Raw genomic sequence first — 17,906 nt, forward strand, 5'->3', positions numbered from 1 at the left:
GGAGGGTTTGAAAGACAAAGAAAAAAAAAACAAAGGAAATAAAAAAGGATGTAATTGAGAAGGAAGAATAAGGAAGAAGACTAAAAGTTAAAAAGGCAGCTGTGAATACATTTTGAAAAAAAAAAACGTTTTGATTTATAATTTTAAGCTTAGTGATAGAAAAGAAATAATATCGTGTGACGCGCCGGTTAACAGCATTTAATGCAAAAAGGGAAATACTACGACTGGTGTATGTGAAGATCTTTCTGCGTCCTTGATGTGCTTAAAGCTTAGAATATTTTGCAGGCCTTTTTGTGACAAATGCCTGAATCGATAATGGAATATCCTATTATGATTTTTGTAAGGTCAAAGGAAACCAATTCTAGCAGTGATCTATTACTTGAAGATAATAAAGTTTACCTCAGTATTCAACATAGGTGCGTTCCATGTTACAGTATAAGCTAGGCCTTCTGCAACGGAGTGATCCCTAGAATAGTTGAGCAAGTGTCTTAAATTTGCAATAATAGAGATAAGTGATCAGTTTCTGTGCGCGCAAATATTTTTTACTGACAGTAACATATTAAATGGTAAAAACACTTTACTTGGTACCGAGAACGGCAATCGGTGATTTGGAAGCAATCGTTCTCGCCAACTTCAATGCTTCCCCTGGTAAAATTAGCGTTAAACCTGGGTTCTATCATTCCTGTTCAAATCATATGTGCTCTTTACCCATAAGGCTATTGTAATCGTCTGTTACCTTGCTAACAAAACCACAAGCTAGAGCCTCATCTGCATACATACTTGGAGTAATATATAGCAAAATAAGTTGGGAAGGTCAGTGCGTTCTTTTTACCTTCTTTCCAATATGATCGATCAAGAAATCTTACTTGCGGCCTGTAAAACATAATTCACGAACCAGGCTTTGATTACCAATCACTTTCGGTAATCTCTGTAAGGAGCCAACATCTGCAGCGAGGCCAACATCTACTTCTTTGATACAAAAGAAGGAGTCGCTTGTACAATAACGAATATCACAAGCTGTAATTAAATCAACACCAGCTCCGAAGCAAGCATTATGAATAGCAGCAATCACTGGTTTGGTGCACAACTCAATGGCTGTAAAGGCAGCTTGAAAATTTTCAATATGAGCACGGTTTTTATAAGCAGCACGTGCGGGATCACCTTCGTCAAAACTTTTTAACTTCGTTTCTGTTACTGTGAAAATGAAAAATGCATCAATATGTTTTTCTTGGAAAACCGATCCATCGATGATAATTTACAGTCTAACCCAGCAGTAAACATGCGACCCGATCCTGATATGACAACAGACAAGATATTACTGTCCTTGGATATGTCCTCGAAAGCGATTCGAACATCGTTTACAAGTCTATTATCAATTGGTTTACAAAAGTAGTTTGCGGTATTAAGTTCGTTTTTTCCTTCTTCCCGATACCGAATATTAATCTAGCTTTACTGATCATTAAAAGCATTCAATTTATTTGGTCTATTTAACTGAACGTGGGCTACACCCTCTGGTAAGACTTCCACATTGACTGTCTCATATTGGTATTGTGGCATATGGATAAATACTTGGTTGCTAGTGGAACAAAAAATGCGGGGAAGAAAGGAACAGCAATAAAATTGCTTGCTAAATCAGATTTATTGGCCGCTTGGTTTCTGTCAATGGCATTCGGATTCAATCAGTCAGCAATTATTAGAAAGTTTACCCAAACTTTCTTCACGTGAGAACCACTTTATTGTTGGAGTAAATCCTCTTACATAAATTCATTTTATACATCTTTTATGTGTCGTATCAGGCCTAGCTTGACTAGTAGTCCATCGATACAGTGATTAAAGGATGCTAAATGTTAGTTTGAGCGTCAAGCTCGACTTAAAGCTTTGCTATTATGGATTTTCTTTCTTTGACATTATATTTTACTATAGTAGTATATATAACATAAAGTAATTGTTGTTGAAAAGGTATATCATTATTAAGTGTGATGTTACTACTACAACAGCACTACAACAGTTATATTAGATAGTAGAATGTATAAGCGTGGCAGTCCAAGCAGTGAACTAACAAGAGAAACAAATCATGAGCGACAGTGCAATTGACTATGCGCACCCAAGTAACCATTCAACTGCTAATCTTTCGCTCTCTGCAACGCTATCTTCATGTTCCTCATCAAAAAACCATTCTTCATCTTCTTCATTCGAATAAGTATCAGTATTAAGGAAGTCGGAGAGCGGATCTGTTTGGCAAGCCTGATCGATACCGCGGCTGTTGCTGTTTGTAATTGTAGACGACACAGATGCATTTACGAGAAAGGGACTGGTGGATACGGATTTTCTAGGAATTTTGAACTTTTGCTGTTGTTGTTCTTGCTGAGCTGCAAGCAATGACGGCTGACGTAGTAAAGATTGCTGTTTTGTTGAAAACGATAAAGTATTATAAGACATGGAGGAATGAGCTGGTAATACATAAACCATATCATGCTGTTTGGATTCATCCTCGTCTTCATCGACTAAAGTCGCCGCCACAGAGTTTCTCATGTCTTTTGCTATACTATTTACCTGTTCAACTTCCGTATCATTACCGAGTCCTTCTTTTAGTAAGCCATGAAGATTACAATTGGTAGCTGACATATTTAAGAGCATAGCACTAGTACTTCTATCAAACATACTTTCATGAAACGACGGAGGTCTCGACCCCATAGATGCACGTTTAAGAACATTACTGGAAGGTCTTTGGAAACAATGTAAAGGCTTCGCTGGTTGTATTGTTGATGTACTGTCTGATGAAGAATAAGCAGACTGGAGGTTTAGGCCTATTACAGTATTGCTTTGGGATATAACTACGTTACGCCTGTTGTTATTGTTCGCTGCACTAGTATTGCCGCCAAAAGTATTGTTTAATGTATTACTATGGGTTGGTATTCTCTCGGATGTTCGCCGAAGTATAGGATGAGGGTGATGAGAGCCTAAAGTTGGCAGTGATGAAAATTCTTGAGGCACGCCTCGTTGAGATATTTCCTCGTGGGTTGTAGAGGACTTTAAAGAAGAAGCCATGGAAGAAGAGGATGAGTAGATAGAGGAAGCATACGAGGATGATAATTGATGTCGATGTTGCTGTTGCTGTTGCTTGTTATCATCGCATGCTTGGTTTTGGTGGGTGGCTGAGTAAACTGAACGCTGTGATGACTGACGAAAAGCAAGACTGGATGCAGGTGTTAGTGGTGGGCTTTGATTACTATTACTGTTGCTATTAGCGAGATACTGACTATGCAGATTGCTCATTTGTTCACGACTCAATCGGGGAAGGGGAGGTAAAGGCGGCTGAGGCAGTGATGACGGGGATGGAGAATTGGATGTACGTGTATTGAGATATTCTACGGATCGTTTCTTTTTCGTTGCAGTTATTGTGGAAGATGAAGAAGAGGATGACCGTGCAATGTTGTCACTTCTGGAGTTGACCTTTATGTCTTCTCTACCTTTTGAAATGATTTCTTCCTCTTCTTCTTCACTCGTGGAGCAGCTATCTACTATCGTCGATACTGTCGCAGCATCCCGTACTTCTATCGATTTTAAACGATTCGGCGTCAAAGAAACTTTCTTCGTGCCGCCTGATTTCAGAAGGTCATCAAAATCAGAAATATTAATAGCTGAAAAAGCAGACGCTGTTGGTAACGGCGGTGGAGTTGTTGGAGATAATGTGTCTGAAGAAAAGGAAGGGCGCGCTGAACCATTCTTGCTTTTCTTTGTCTTTGAAGAAGAGGACGAGTTTCTTTTATTACCAGTAGAAGCAAATCCGAGTGAGAGACTAGTAGTCCGTTTTTCTTTTGGTTTCTTTTTATCATGGGCGCCATTATTAATACTGCCACTAAAAATATTGAAGCGACTTTTAGTAGTACTACTGCTGTTTGACGACCTGGTCGTACTGCTGCTTATGATTGAGAGCGATCTATCACTGATGCTTTCAGTAGAACGCATAGAGCTATCGTCAAGATGTTGTTCATACATATTTGTAGTGTCTTCGTTAAAGCTGAATTGAAAATCTCTGCTAGAGGCTTAAAACAGTGAAAAAACATAACAATGAATAATTAATTATTCCTTGGGCAAACGTCCATCTATCGTATGCTTACTAGCTGTATTACGGCGTTGAAGGAACTGATCTTTTTTACCCGCCACGGGACTTGGTGCAGGAGAAGGCAATGAATTCATGTAGGAATTTGGGTATAAAACTAACTTTTTCTAAATTTCGAAGAATCCAATGTAGGGAGTGAACGATCAGAAAAGAGGGAAAAAAAAAGTTGTAGTGCATTAGGAAACAAGGTATAACTGATCGTTTGAACAAAGCCGGTTAGTATATAAATTTTTTCCATTTCTCCTAACCTCTAAAGTTTCCTTCAAATTCATACGACGAAATAAATTACCAACTTGAGGGTCTTCTATTAACGTGTATAAGACCTCCTTAACTTTGATATAATCTGCATTCACTCGATCAGCCATCATAGCAACTGCATTTAGTAGATATTCTGCGATATGCTCAACAATAGCTGTGACATAAACCATTACTACAGGTGCTATTATGATGGCGCCATCAGAACTATAGATGTCCTTTAAAGTTCTGCTTGCACCACTTAGGGCGGAGTGACTAGAACAGGCCTGTTGTAATAAAGAGATGACAATGTTTGGTTCTAAAATAGCACAATCAGGACCTGTTCCTATGGTTAAAGACCGCATTTTTTCGTATGTTGAAAAATCATGCTGTGGTGGTTGCTGCAAGTTGTTTATTGACTTTGATGATTCTAATTGCTGCTTGAGTTCTAATTCCGCTTCTACAAGTGCATTTTTACCCAAAGAATAATGAGGCAAGAGTTGTATTACTGCTGCTTTTATACGTACAAGATCAAGTTGTGTCGCTGTTAGCAGCAAAACAGCAAGGAATTCATCCAAAAATAAATTAATTGTTTGAAGGGCATCGTTGGACAAACGAAATGGTCCAATGTCGGCTATTATAGCTTCAGCTGCTCTTTGACAAATATAAGTACCTGTATGGTTTTCTATTAGTTGTTGCGAAGACGAGCATCCCTCCTACGACTATCCGTACCTTGTGACATTTTCTGAAGTGAGGGTAATCTTTTATGTAACTGAAGCTCAGCCTAAATATAAATCTGCTTATACAGTATATTCGTGTAGGAAAAAGATGTATTCCAATAATGGGAATATCTTCTTTACAGCATAACCCAAGTTAACCGTGAAGTCGACAAACCAAGAAAAAAAGGGAAAAAAAAAAGAAAGAAAATGTAAGGAAAAAGGGGTATTAATTGATAAAGAAGGCAAAGCATGAACTTATGCCATTTGCACTTATGATGAAGGTCGTATGGTTTTTTTTAAGGAAAACATTTCAAAAAATAAGGAGGCAGCGTAGAAGAAAGGGTTCACACGAACGTCGGGAAGGGGAGACAGTGGATTGAAAACGAAAGGCTAAAATCAATGCCGATAGTCCCTTTCCGACCTTAACGGTAATAAATGGCATATAGCATTGAACGTACCTATTTTCAGGATAGGTTCCATTGATTTCCTTGATTTACAGATCATTACTGCAAATATTCTACTTCACAAAGGGTCCTTCATTAAAGATTAAAGTCTCTTGAGTTATGAAACAGGTGTTATGCAGATTATTACCGCGTTTTAGAGATTAGAACGCTTTATCTTACTCATGCTAATGGACGGTGAAGTATCATTAACACAGATCTGCTCAAAATTTAGTGCACTAGAAAATAGAGTCTTCAAGCTGTAGAAACAAAATTGGGCGTACTAATGGTTCAATACATCCTACAACAAAATGTACAACTAAGTTTTATCACAAGAAAGATTGGGAAGCGACATGTCTGTTTTAAGGAACTGGTTGAGCCATAACCGTCATGTAGCTCATGTTTTCATTATGTTTCCGTGTCTCTTTTTATTTTATTATTTTTATGGCTTTATGGTCAAACGACAAATTAAGCATAATAGTGGTGTTTGTAGGGAAGGGGCTCATTTCTAAAGAACTCTTCCTCTTTGTTTTCTTTATGAAAGAAATCTAGAGAAATATGGTTAAAATGTCATATAAGGTAACCTATCAATGCTGTATAGTTGAATAAAAAAGAGTCTTGGAATTAAAAAAAAAAAAAAAAAGGTCAGCAAATAAGAGCTTGAAGCTCACAGGCAATTTTAAAAGTGGAAGACCTTTTGAACGTCACTATTGTGACTCCTAAAAAATATTTTCTTTCATTTTTTTTTGATCTTGTCAGTTTTCGTATAAAAGCTTTTGGCAACACATTCCTTTTTCTTACTTTTTCGGTGGTTCATACATCACCCTTTTCTTGTTTAAAACAATTTTTTTCCTTTCATATTCCATTTTTTTTTTCTTGGAATTTAATTATCAATAAAAAATGGCATCTTCTGCTACAACAAGTAACAATGTCGAACAAATGAATGAAGCATTTGATACCATCCTTATTTTGGATTTTGGTTCTCAAACTTCTCACTTGATTGCTCGTCGTATTCGTGAATTCGGTATTTATTGTGAACTTTTGCCCTGTACTCAAAAGATGGCCGAGCTTCATTTCAAGCCAAAGGGTATCATCTTATCTGGTTCTCCTTACTCCGTATATGATCATGATGCTCCTCGTGTGGATCCTGCTGTGTTTGATGCTGGTGTCCCTGTTTTGGGTATTTGTTACGGTCTTCAAGAAATGACCAATTTGATGGGTGGTAAAGTTGAAGCCTGCGATCACCGTGAATATGGTTATGCCATGTTGGAAATCAGCAAGTTCCCTGATCACCCTCATGCCGATAAGCTTTTTGAAGGTCTTGAAAGCCCCTCTCAAGTAAGTATCTATTCAATATCGCAACTGTAGTAGAGGATTGGTTTATCAAAAAAAAAAAAAAATTGCATATGAGAATTGAGCAAAAAAAGATGAAACGGATATGTAGAGTGTCATAGAGAATTTGCAATGGACTTTTTTTTTTTTTTTTTTTCTAACTTTAAACCCTACAAATTTGACAGGTTTGGATGTCTCATGGTGATCAAGTCACTGCTCCTGCCGAAAATTTCATGGTTGTTGGTACCACCAAGACGGCACCTTTCGCTGGTGTAGCTCACCAAGAAAAACCTTTCTTCGGTATTCAATTCCACCCTGAATTGTCTCACACCGCTTGTGGTAAGGACATTCTCCGTAATTTTGTCATGAACATTTGTGAAGCCAAGGCTTCTTGGACTATGGAAGAATTTGTTGAAAAAGAAATTGCTCGTATTCGTAAGATCGTTGGTCCCACGGGTCGTGTCATCGGTGCTGTCTCTGGTGGTGTTGATTCCACAGTCGCTGCCAAATTGATGCACGAAGCCATTGGTGATCGTTTCCACGCTATCTTGGTCGATAATGGTGTTATGCGTTTGAACGAGTGTGAAAATGTCAAGAAGATGTTGAAGGACAAGATGGGTATCAATTTAAAGATTGCCGATGCTTCTGATTTGTTCTTGGATCGTTTACAAGGTGTCACTGATCCTGAAAAGAAGCGTAAGATTATTGGTAATACTTTCATTGAAGTGTTTGAAGATGAAGCTGCCAAGGTGGATAAGGAATGTGGTGGTCAAATTGAATATTTATTACAAGGTACTTTGTACCCCGATGTCATTGAATCTATCTCCTTTAAGGGACCTTCTGCCACCATCAAGACTCACCACAATGTCGGTGGTCTTTTGGAAGATATGAAGCTCAAGTTGATTGAACCTCTCCGTGAACTCTTCAAGGATGAAGTTCGTGCCTTGGGTAAGATTTTGGGTTTGGATGACGAACTTGTCTGGCGTCATCCCTTCCCTGGACCTGGTATTGCTATCCGTGTTTTGGGTGAAGTTACTCGTGAACAAGTTCAAATCGCTCGTTTAGCAGATAATATCTACATTGAAGAAATCAAAAAGGCTGGTTTCTACCGTCAAATTTCTCAAGCTTATGCCGCTCTTTTGCCCGTCAAGGCTGTTGGTGTTATGGGTGATAAGCGTACCTATGAACAAGTCATTGCATTGAGAGCTGTCGAAACTAGCGATTTTATGTCTGCCGATGTTGTTACTGGCGCTGAATGGTTCATGACCTTGAAGCGTATTTCTTCAAGAATCATTAATGAAGTCAAGGGTGTTAATCGCGTCGTTTATGATATCAGTTCTAAGCCTCCTGCCACCATTGAATGGGAGTAATTTATATCAGTCTAGTGTCTTTTTTTTTTTTTTTTGTTTTATACTTTCCTTTTATTTTCTTTTCTTTTAATCCTGTAAAATATACATCCTTTAACCCTCACCTTTTTTCTTTATTTTATATACATAATATTTTTATAGACATGATTTTTCTCGCTGAACATCAATAAAATCAGATCTCTTCATATTTGTGCGATATCCTTTTTTTTTTTGTTGAAAAATTAATAAATTCCAAACTCCTGCTTGTTTGTGTTTCATTCTTTCAACTCGTGGACAATCGCTGCAGATGAGTCAATGGGAAACCATCCTTGACCAACAATCACACATTTCCCCTGTAAGATTCATTCCTCATAAAGACCATTCAGCAGAATGGGTTGAAGATATGTTTCGTAGTAAGTTTTTATCGCTGGAGAATAGGACCCTCATGGAGGGCTTTGGGTTTTTTTAGCCTAACATAATAGAAGCTTATTCTTCTTCAGACGCATTTCAACAATCACAACAAGTCCCACTTATGAACTCATCTACAGCACATACCATGACAACGCTACAACTAAAAAAAAAGCGTAGCAGCTGGCTTTATCGCTTGGGCAAAAGTTCTATCATTAGCATTATCATCATCGTCATCGCTGGATGTTCCTTATCAAAACATTGCGACACATTTGTTAAACACGATAGAACAACTATCCATCATCATAATAATGTAGACACATTATGTCAGTATTTACATCTACTGAACGCGGACCAAATCACAAAAGCAGCGACCGAAACTATTCTACAAAATCCAGTACTGAAACCTGCTACTTCATATGCATTGAGTGGTTATCGTTGGGTTGAGTCCACCAACCTTAGTGAAGCATCCAAACAAATAAAGCAATACTCACAAAAGAAACTGAACGACCACTATATACCCTTGCTTAAAAGCCTTTACCAAAGTTACGTTTCTGATGTCATTACGCGACTTATTGATGATTACAAACAGCAATTAAAAGAGTATATTGAAAGTGGCTCATCTAAATCGCTGTCAAGTGATGGCCAGTGGGTCATGAAAGAGAAACAAGACTCAAAAAAGGACAGAATACGACAGACAGCCAAACGCATCGTGGATTATCTGGATGAGAAGAGTCGAAAGTCGGCAATGAGAGGCATGCACAAAGAGGAAGCCAAAGAAAAAGCACGAGAGATTATTCAAAATTTAATTCAGAACGGCAATCATGATAAAACGATCATTGGAGATAATTTCCATACGGATAGCAACACCATTAGTAACGAAGCTGATTTGCATTCATTGGTCGCAAAGGAGATCCATTCCATATTAGAATATGCCGCTGCAGAGAAAGCACAGCTGATACACCAGCTCAATTTAATCCAGGCACAAATAAAAGAAGCGCCCTCTTCCACGTTAGCCAACGACTACAATGATGACAAAAGAGATGATGAAGCAGGGAAGGATGACCTACAACAAAAGCAGCGCTACTTTGTTTTCGCTCTAAAGAATGAAGTGGAGGTTCTAAGAGCAACGGCAGAAGACAACATTAGGAAACGGACCAAATTATCCTCGGAAAGGGTAGGTACGTTAATGCAAAAGCACACAGACAACTCCATTGTCCAACAACATATCATAGAGAACATTCAATCGACTCAGAAACTGGCGCTCAAAGATCTACGACAGACATATGTTCAATTATATGAAACGAAAAAGCAAATTGACCAACAACTGCTTGTGCAGCAAAAAGAGCAGTAAAACGTGCGGTCGGACAACACTGATTATCTTATGTGAGAAAAACAAATTTCTGCTGATTCACATGAAAAAATTCCCAATTATCTTTTTTTTTTTTTTTTTTTTTTTTTAATTCACTCCATCATATTTCTTTCATCTTAAAATATTATAATGCCCACTACTACTCCGGCGCCCTCTTCACCAGAAGATGTCTTGATAGTTTTACCACTAGAGAATAAAGTACTCTTACCCTCAGTCGTGCTGAAAATCAATATGAGAGGTAGAGATGCCGTTCTACTCACTCGACGACATCTGCGCCTTAATGAGCAACGCAAACCTACTTTCATTGCCTGTATTCCGTTGATAAACCGTCTTCCTGTTGAAAGCGATGATACTTCAACTAGAAACAATCATAAAGAGAAAACCATACAGAAACAATATTCCCAACTAACGGATAATAACCACCAGATTGTTGCAGCAGTAAAAGATGAAGGCTTTCTTTCTATAAACGATAAGGATCGATTGTTTCATTATGGCTGCTCTGCACGTATCATTCGCATCCAAAGATCAGGTTTAGGCGCATTTACAATGTTCATCGAAGGTGTGGCTCGGTTCAAAGTGGAACACTACTTGACGCAGCCAGACTTGTATCATCAAGAGACACTTTGTGTCAAAGCAGCTTTTTTACAGGATACATCACCTTTAACTGCCGGCACTTTGGATGATGACAGTGTTATCCGTTTCAAAGCACTTGTGAAAGAATTTCTGGGGAAAATGAAGGATCTCAAAATGCCAGATATTCTAATTCAGCAATTATCAAAATTGATGGATACAGTCGCACCACCCCTTTTGGCAGATATGTTGGCTTCCATTATCGAAACATCATTTGAGGAAAAATTGTCCATGCTGGCCACCACGGATACAAAAGAAAGAATTGAAAAAGCATCAGAATGGATGACAAGACAATTACATGTAAAATAAAAAGACATGTATTAAAATTGCTTTTGTAAAAGAAAGAAAGGCTGCTGATTCGCTGACTCATGTTTTTTTGTCGGCATAGGTTTTGAAAATATCAGAACAAGTTCATTCAAGCATTGAAGGAAGATTATCGCAGAAGCAAAAGGAGTTCTATCTCCGACAGCAAGTAAATACAAATCAGTGATTTATGTTTGAACTGCGTTGAAAGACTATGATTGATTATTTACTCTTTTGGAATCTTTCTTTATAGCTCGAAGCAATAAAGAAAGAGTTAGGAGAATTAGATGGATCAAACAGCGATGATAAAGACGGAGCCAATGAGATAGACGAACTTGAACAAAAGTTACAAGAAGCTGAGCTACCAGAAGAAGCGTCCGTAGTCGCTCGGAGAGAAATGAAACGATTAAAGAAATTGCAGCCAACCTCCAGTGAATATGCTGTAGCTCGTAACTATCTCGAAGTGTTGGCTGATCTGCCTTGGAATAAAATGTCAAAAGATTCCCTCAATATTCATCAAGCTAAGGATAAATTGGAGCAAGATCATTTTGGCTTGAAGCAAGTCAAAAAAAGGATCATTGAATACCTCTCAGTGATGAAAGTCAAAGGGGATTTAAAAGCACCTATCCTTTGTTTTGTTGGTCCGGTAAAGCCTTATTCGTACTAAATACAATAGAATGTTTGAATTCATTACAGCTGTTGATATTTTATATAGCCCGGTGTAGGTAAGACATCATTAGGCAAGTCTATTGCCGCTTCTTTAGGTCGAGAGTTCCATCGAATCTCCTTGGGCGGCGTACGTGATGAAGCGGAAATAAGGTATGAGAAAAAATAAATAAATAGATTACTTGTCATCATGGTGTAGATGGTATCCCAGCAATTAACCTTGTCCAAATAATGTAGAGGTCATCGACGAACGTACGTGGGTGCTATGCCTGGTTTAATTGTCCAAGGCCTACGCAAGTGCAAAGTGAACAACCCTCTGTTTCTGCTTGATGAAATTGATAAAGTTGTCCAAGCATCGCATTATGGTGATCCAGCTGCTGCTATGTTGGAAGTTTTGGACCCTGAACAGAACAATTCATTCACAGATCACTACATCAACGTCCCATTCGATTTATCAAACGTTCTTTTCATTGCTACTGCTAATAGTTTGGACACCATTCCTGAACCGCTTTTGGATCGTATGGAAGTCATCACTCTAAATGGTTATACTTTTGAAGAGAAGCTTCATATAGCTAAAGCCTATCTTCTACCGAAACAATTGAAAATACATGGCCTTTATGATGATCAACAAGAACGAGAACATCAACAAGTTCACATGGAGGATGACGTTTTGCTAAAGTTGGCTGAGAATTATACACGAGAAAGTGGTGTTCGTAGTTTGGAACGAACAATAGCGTCTGTTGTACGGGCCAAATGTGTTGAGCTGGCCGATTTACGTGAAGCGAAAAAAGAAGAAAATTATAACCCCCTCGTGACGCTGCCTGATCTGGAGCGTATTCTGGGTATGGCATTTTATGAAAAGGAAATAGCAGAAAGAGAGCCCTTGCCAGGCGTTGTGACGGGGTTAGCTTATTCAGGAAGTGGGAATGGTGGCATTTTATTTGTCGAATCGACGAAAATGGCGGGTAGAGGTGAATTGCACTTGACAGGTAACAGATATCAAAAGCGGATGTACAATAGGATGCTGTGAACTGATATATTGATGGTTTTTTTTTTTTTTTTTTTTTTTTTTTGTCGAGAAGGTTCATTGGGGGATGTCATCAAAGAGTCGGCGCATATTGCTTTAACTTGGGTTAAAGCTCACGCCTATTCCTTGAAACTTGTGTCGAATGAGAGTACCAATCTTGTCGACAAAATTGATATTCACATCCATGTACCTGGCGGTGCTGTGCCCAAAGATGGCCCTAGTGCAGGCGTCACTCTTGTCAGTTCCTTAGTATCGTTGTTCTCTGGTTATTATGTTCCACCTACTACGGCCATGACGGGCGAAATTTCTCTCCGTGGACAAGTCCTACCTGTAGGCGGTATTAAAGAAAAGGTTGTATCTGCTCATCGTGCAGGTATCCGTAAAATTATCTTACCATTCCGTAATAGGAAAGATGTTCAACAAGATGTGCCAGACAAATTGAAGGAAGAGATTGAATTTGTATACGCCAAAAATATCTGGGATGTTCTGGAGGCGGCACTGATAATAAATGAGAATGATCGATGGAACACTCGCTTTTATGAGAACCGCTTGTAAGACACCGACTCCATCTATAGTATATATGGCTCAGCTATTTATTTATTTTGATGATTACCACTACACAATATAAATGATTAAATAAACAGATATATCCAGAAGTTGGTGTTGTTTGTAGTACTACTGGGCATACATAGTTTTCATTAAAACACTCCTGGCCTAAGACCACCTAAATGTTTTGCCATCATAAGAAGCAGACAATACAATATTGCCTAATTCTGGCTGTTGTCTAGTGGGTAATGACGCAGAAGATTTCAAAGGTTTTTTGTGTATTAGTAAACTCTGCTTGTGTTTTGGAGGCTGCCTTCGTTTAGCGTCATCCGTCAATAGTTTATCTGTCATCGAGAGATTTGGAAGAATAGACGATTTTCGTCTACTTAAACATGGCTTATTTAACTCTTCCAAGGCCTTTTCCAAACAATCCAGCCTTGTCTTTTCGGACTGTATATTTGATGTTGCATAATCCCGAAATGACTTTATCAAATCTTTCGATTTCTGCTTCTCGAACAGTTCTATTTCATTTTTTACTCTCATTTGTATGTTATTAAAGTTTTCCTTGCTTTTCTTAAGCACTTCTACTGCCTATGTGGCATAATCAATAAATGTTAAGTTATGGATACAATAAGTCATATCCAGTTAACGACTTTCACTGATGTCTTACTTCTCTTTCTTCCACTATAGCTTGCCTGACTTCAGGATGATTCATACCTAATCGTAGCTTTAATTTATCTGATCTATCTCTTTTCCTGTTGCGATGCTTGAGCTGCTCTGCATACTCCATCAATTTCTCTGTCCGCGCATTAAATACAGTCTAACAAGTAACCAATTACCAAAAAGTAAGTATTGATTTTATTACCCTTCAATAACCAGTACTTAAAGCAGGACACACGCAACACACGCATATTTTACACTATAAATTAACGCATACTTTCAGCGGATCCAAAGCCCATTTGTACTCTATCAAGACGTCACCAAATTTTGAGATTGTTTCTTGCGCTTGCCGAGTATTGATGAAAGCCATATCATCCATGAGTAATCCTATAGCTTGCATCTTTCGCTCTAGATCTCTTTGTGTGAACTTAGCGCTTGCTTCATCTTTTCTCAACCCTAATCCTAGCCTATATTTGCTCTGTGTCGTTTCAATGATCAAATCACCCATGTGGATCAAATTATCTGCTAACTCTTCCTTCATTTGTAACAGCTGATTCAGCGAATCGTGTATACATCCATAATAGCTCTCTTGCAGTAATATATATATTTGATGCTTATGAAATTTGTCATGGTCATTCTAGCGCATTTGAATATTTGCATGAGTGTATTACATCTCTCTATAACTCGACACCTTATTGTTACCTACTCCTTCAATAATTTCTGTAGGTCGATGGAATGATTTAAACCCTCTGTAATCATCTCTATTTCCTTTCACTCGTTTGAAACGTAGAAATGATAGTATTGCATTTGTACTCGTTGGTCCTACTTCTGTAGGAGACTTTGTTTTATCAAAAATTAAAATTGATGAAAATGAAAGCCTTGGCATTATTGAATTGCATAGCTTTTTTCAAGTACATTTTACCATCTTATCTGATAAAAAATGCATAAAGTCATCATTTTCTACTAGCTCTTGCCTGGCCAATTTTTTGAAAAACCTCTCCATTTGTAAACGTTTTCGTTCGATATAATCCTGGTCATCTATTTCTGACAGAACTGGTTGGTCTGGCAGAGGCGGTATAACCATACCTGAGGAGTAAGTACTTTTCAGTTTATGGTATATCCAGCTTATTTGTTGAAATGTTCGAAAAAAGGTAGGTAAAACATTGTCCTTAACCTATCAAAACAAAGCATATGTAAATACTGTTCATGTAAAATTACTTAACGGCTTGAAACTAACATTTCCACCTATAACTAGCTTGAATTGAATGGTATCTGGTGTTGCTGCTGCTTCTGGAATGCTGATGTCAAAAGTCATTAGCGTGATGAGCTTTCCGTCAAAGTGCTATAGAAGGACGAACCGAAGAAGCAGAAAGCGAAAAATAAAAAAAAAAAAGATTTACCCCACACACAAGTCTAGAGGTGATTTATGCCGCTTTTGTGGGTGTGTGCCTGAATTTTAAACACCCGCAACTAGGAATCTCAATCGATAATGTCCTTCAAGCTCTCAAATTTTTGGTTGCAGATACTATAGAGAGTGAGCATGAAGGAAATTTGGAGGCTTTTCTGTTGAATATAACGATATTTAGGTGGAGGAGAACTAAAACCCTCTACTGAAATCTGCTAAAAAAGGTTATAATTAGCATGTCTATTCAATGATGAAGAAAATGAAATTCAAGGAGATCGACTGTCATACAAGACCAGAGCGTTGTGGATAAGGGGTTTCAGAAATTGAACTTCGTGTCTATTTGATTATTCGAGTATATAAATGATACGGTCCTCCTTAAAAAGAAGTGTAGAGTTTTAGGATTTATATTGAACCGTCTTTCTTTTATTTTCTACATTAATATTAGTTTTGTCATTCTTTCATTATCGAATCTTATCCCATTATACTACCCTTAAGCATAAACAATGAGCCTTTTTGAAATGCATTACGTGTCAAAAGAGTCAGCTCAGGTGCGGCTCAGGCAGCAACAAGAACAAATTCATAATGCTCTCAAGCAACTATCTATCAAGACTCGTTTAGAACAGATTCAAGCTCATGAAAAATTAGTTGCTGGACATCATCTGTTGCAAGACGGCAAACATGTACCGAACATAGAGAGTGGTAATCATCATAGTATGTGGTACCTGTTGAATCAGAAAGAAAACCAGAAAGAAAACATATATGATAGACCCTTTTCACCTTATGACACCCAGCGTTCAATGCCTCTTATGTTCTCTTCAACAACTACATCACATTCGGGTAGTTTTTATCCATCCCGCCAAAGAACTCCCTCAATGACCTCATTAATGTCCTCAGCGTTATCGGTGAATACCACTGTAACGAGTCTTTTCAGTTCAGCCGAAGAAACCTCTGTTCACAATGGTATGAGGAAAGAAGAGGATTTTCAGTTGACAGAAAGAGATGACTATGGCTTTAAACGACCTTTACAATGGGTGAAAAAAGAAAAATTGGTCGAGTTTGAAAAGAGGTATACAATCAGTAAAGAGCAACAAAAGCGACGCTGGCGTAAACTATTGCACGAATCTCAACATCAATGGCCACCTTTAAGCCCACAACGTAAGTCAAACAGGAAGTGTACTAAAAATATAGAATGGTCTAAATTGAGACGCACCTAATACGTACTTTGCTTGAGTCCAGTCATTAGATATGTTAGAAAAGGAGTTGCACCAAATTTCAGGTCAAAGGTAAATCGAAACTCTTTTCTTTTCGTCTCCTATATACTAGTTTATAATCCAAATTAGAATTTGATTAATCAACTTTTCTTCTCTGCTTTTCATTTAGGTATGGTTTCATTACAGTGGAGCATACAAAAAATTGGAAGCAAATCCGGAACGATATGTATACTATTTAGAAACGGCTCAAGAAGAGATTAAAGAGATGATAAAGAAAGATGTTTACCGTACCTATCCCGATAATATCCGTTTCTCAAACAACAGCAGTAGTAATGATCAACAAGATGATACAGCAAAAATATCGTTATGCCCATCACTGTACCGTGTTTTAGCAGCTTTCAGTCAGTATGCACCGGATATAGGTTATTGTCAATCTCTCAATTTTTTAGTGGGATTTTTGCTTCTGGTTTTCGACAATGAAGAGGAAAAAGTATTTTGGATGTTGGTTACCATTGTTCAAGACTACTTTCCCGCAAAGATGTTTGATAAGACCATGGAAGGAGGGAACTTGGAGCAGATGACATTCATGCTGTTAGTCTACGAGAAAATGCCGGGAGTTTGGTCGAAGATGTCCAATAAAAAGTGTTTCTGGCAGTGTGAGGAGAAAGACGAATTGCCTGCCATCACTTTGGTGACTAATCACTGGTTTTTGACCATGTTCATTAATATCTTACCTGTGGAAACAGTACTGCGAATTTGGGATTGTTTTTTTGTGTAAGATTATACATATCAACGGACATTCTACTTGTATTAAAATATTGAATTATGCATACCTCTTCTGTTTTATAGTGGTGAAGGCTTTACAATACTCTATCAAGTCGCATTAACAATAATGAGACTTAACGAGCAACAAATTCTGGCAATAAACGAACCTACAGACATATTCCGAATTTTGCAAAATACACCCAAGCGAATGATCGACTGTGATGAATTTATAAAGGTACTTTATAAGCTGAAACGTGAATTTTGAGACTTTTTCATGCCCGGGCCACTTAACACTTCCTTCCTTTCAAAAATAGTGCATCTTCTCCACTCAAAATAATATTGCTTCTAATCTTACTGCACAAGACATAAACAGCAGACGAGAAGTTTGTAGAAAACGGAAAATACAACGGAAACTCAATCAAGGACAATTGTCATCCATCAGATTGTAATTTTCAGACCTCCAAAATATTAATATGTATTTTCATATTTGTAGATAAATCGTTGTTTAACCTTTTAAATTATTCTTCCACAATTTTTCTTATTGCCGTATTGCTTAATATTATACGATTCTGATAGTAATTATTACTCTTAAAACCACCATGGTGCTCCTCTCTTTCTTCTACTTTTTCTAGTTAATACTTAAAACATTAGCTTTGAATCTCCGTACTCGATCACTTACAGCGTCTACACTTCCTCGAGTTGTACCAATGGAATAGGAG

General features: G+C 37.8%; 9 protein-coding genes across 9 annotated transcripts; 5 read left to right on the forward strand and 4 right to left on the reverse strand.

The window, feature by feature from the left end:
* Positions 1–262: 262 nt before the first annotated feature.
* Positions 263–1,557, reverse strand: BDF20DRAFT_838713 (ClpP/crotonase-like domain-containing protein; the record flags this gene model as incomplete). The annotated part of the gene is made up of 7 exons (XM_053079198.1): positions 263–325; positions 400–487; positions 582–645; positions 709–779; positions 867–1,194; positions 1,260–1,366; positions 1,454–1,557. 7 exons carry the CDS (start codon positions 1,555–1,557, stop codon positions 263–265), a joined length of 825 nt encoding a protein of 274 aa, XP_052933028.1.
* An 84-nt stretch (positions 1,558–1,641) lies between these two features.
* On the reverse strand, positions 1,642–4,430 carry BDF20DRAFT_119962 (uncharacterized protein). The gene is made up of 2 exons (XM_053074729.1): positions 4,122–4,430; positions 1,642–4,046 (listed from the first exon to the last, which is right to left on the reverse strand). Exons 1-2 carry the CDS (start codon positions 4,198–4,200, stop codon positions 2,095–2,097), a joined length of 2,031 nt encoding a protein of 676 aa, XP_052933029.1. The 5' UTR covers positions 4,201–4,430; the 3' UTR covers positions 1,642–2,094.
* Positions 4,300–5,025, reverse strand: BDF20DRAFT_825651 (uncharacterized protein; the record flags this gene model as incomplete). The annotated part of the gene is made up of 2 exons (XM_053077994.1): positions 4,300–4,553; positions 4,698–5,025. Coding segments are annotated over 2 exons (582 nt in total), but the record flags the coding sequence as incomplete, so codon positions are not given.
* Positions 5,026–5,523: 498 nt separating this feature from the next.
* BDF20DRAFT_890766 (uncharacterized protein) lies at positions 5,524–6,133 on the forward strand. Its single transcript, XM_053082210.1, has one exon. The coding sequence runs from the start codon at positions 5,870–5,872 to the stop codon at positions 6,026–6,028; it is 159 nt and encodes a 52-aa protein (XP_052933031.1). The 5' UTR covers positions 5,524–5,869; the 3' UTR covers positions 6,029–6,133.
* A 55-nt stretch (positions 6,134–6,188) lies between these two features.
* On the forward strand, positions 6,189–8,422 carry BDF20DRAFT_980126 (uncharacterized protein). The gene is made up of 3 exons (XM_053085113.1): positions 6,189–6,249; positions 6,318–6,854; positions 7,034–8,422. The coding sequence occupies exons 2-3, from the start codon at positions 6,417–6,419 to the stop codon at positions 8,216–8,218; spliced, it is 1,623 nt and encodes a 540-aa protein (XP_052933032.1). The 5' UTR covers positions 6,189–6,249; positions 6,318–6,416; the 3' UTR covers positions 8,219–8,422.
* Positions 8,423–8,440: 18 nt separating this feature from the next.
* On the forward strand, positions 8,441–10,033 carry BDF20DRAFT_890769 (uncharacterized protein). Its single transcript, XM_053082211.1, has 2 exons — positions 8,441–8,607; positions 8,680–10,033. Exons 1-2 carry the CDS (start codon positions 8,502–8,504, stop codon positions 9,954–9,956), a joined length of 1,383 nt encoding a protein of 460 aa, XP_052933033.1. The 5' UTR covers positions 8,441–8,501; the 3' UTR covers positions 9,957–10,033.
* A 70-nt stretch (positions 10,034–10,103) lies between these two features.
* On the forward strand, positions 10,104–13,155 carry BDF20DRAFT_980130 (ATP-dependent protease La; the record flags this gene model as incomplete). The annotated part of the gene is made up of 7 exons (XM_053085114.1): positions 10,104–10,310; positions 10,401–10,904; positions 10,993–11,076; positions 11,161–11,553; positions 11,623–11,726; positions 11,811–12,562; positions 12,653–13,155. 7 exons carry the CDS (start codon positions 10,104–10,106, stop codon positions 13,153–13,155), a joined length of 2,547 nt encoding a protein of 848 aa, XP_052933034.1.
* A 646-nt stretch (positions 13,156–13,801) lies between these two features.
* BDF20DRAFT_826364 (uncharacterized protein) lies at positions 13,802–15,121 on the reverse strand (the record flags this gene model as incomplete). Its single annotated transcript, XM_053078068.1, has 5 exons — positions 13,802–13,966; positions 14,084–14,443; positions 14,513–14,644; positions 14,729–14,974; positions 15,044–15,121. The coding sequence occupies 5 exons, from the start codon at positions 15,119–15,121 to the stop codon at positions 13,802–13,804; spliced, it is 981 nt and encodes a 326-aa protein (XP_052933035.1).
* Positions 15,122–16,687: 1,566 nt separating this feature from the next.
* BDF20DRAFT_826509 (rab-GTPase-TBC domain-containing protein) lies at positions 16,688–17,452 on the forward strand (the record flags this gene model as incomplete). Its single annotated transcript, XM_053078082.1, has 2 exons — positions 16,688–17,196; positions 17,272–17,452. 2 exons carry the CDS (start codon positions 16,688–16,690, stop codon positions 17,450–17,452), a joined length of 690 nt encoding a protein of 229 aa, XP_052933036.1.
* Positions 17,453–17,906: the final 454 nt, after the last annotated feature.

This window comes from Mycotypha africana, assembly GCF_025528875.1.
Source record: "Mycotypha africana strain NRRL 2978 chromosome Unknown BDF20scaffold_10, whole genome shotgun sequence".
NCBI lineage: Eukaryota > Fungi > Mucoromycota > Mucoromycetes > Mucorales > Mycotyphaceae > Mycotypha > Mycotypha africana.

What these genes read in the sequence shown, in the direction of transcription:
- BDF20DRAFT_980126 (XM_053085113.1), top strand. Translation starts at nt 6,417, where the DNA reads ATGGCATCTTCTGCTACAACAAGTAACAATGTCGAACAAATGAATGAA. An exon ending in GTCTTGAAAGCCCCTCTCAA is followed by an intron (nt 6,855 to 7,033) that starts GTAAGTATCTAT and finishes CAAATTTGACAG; the next exon opens with GTTTGGATGTCTCATGGTGA.
- BDF20DRAFT_890766 (XM_053082210.1), top strand. Translation starts at nt 5,870, where the DNA reads ATGTCTGTTTTAAGGAACTGGTTGAGCCATAACCGTCATGTAGCTCAT.
- BDF20DRAFT_119962 (XM_053074729.1), bottom strand. Translation starts at nt 4,200, where the DNA reads ATGAATTCATTGCCTTCTCCTGCACCAAGTCCCGTGGCGGGTAAAAAA. An exon ending in TCAACGCCGTAATACAGCTA is followed by an intron (nt 4,047 to 4,121) that starts GTAAGCATACGA and finishes CACTGTTTTAAG; the next exon opens with CCTCTAGCAGAGATTTTCAA.
- BDF20DRAFT_890769 (XM_053082211.1), top strand. Translation starts at nt 8,502, where the DNA reads ATGAGTCAATGGGAAACCATCCTTGACCAACAATCACACATTTCCCCT. An exon ending in GGTTGAAGATATGTTTCGTA is followed by an intron (nt 8,608 to 8,679) that starts GTAAGTTTTTAT and finishes ACATAATAGAAG; the next exon opens with CTTATTCTTCTTCAGACGCA.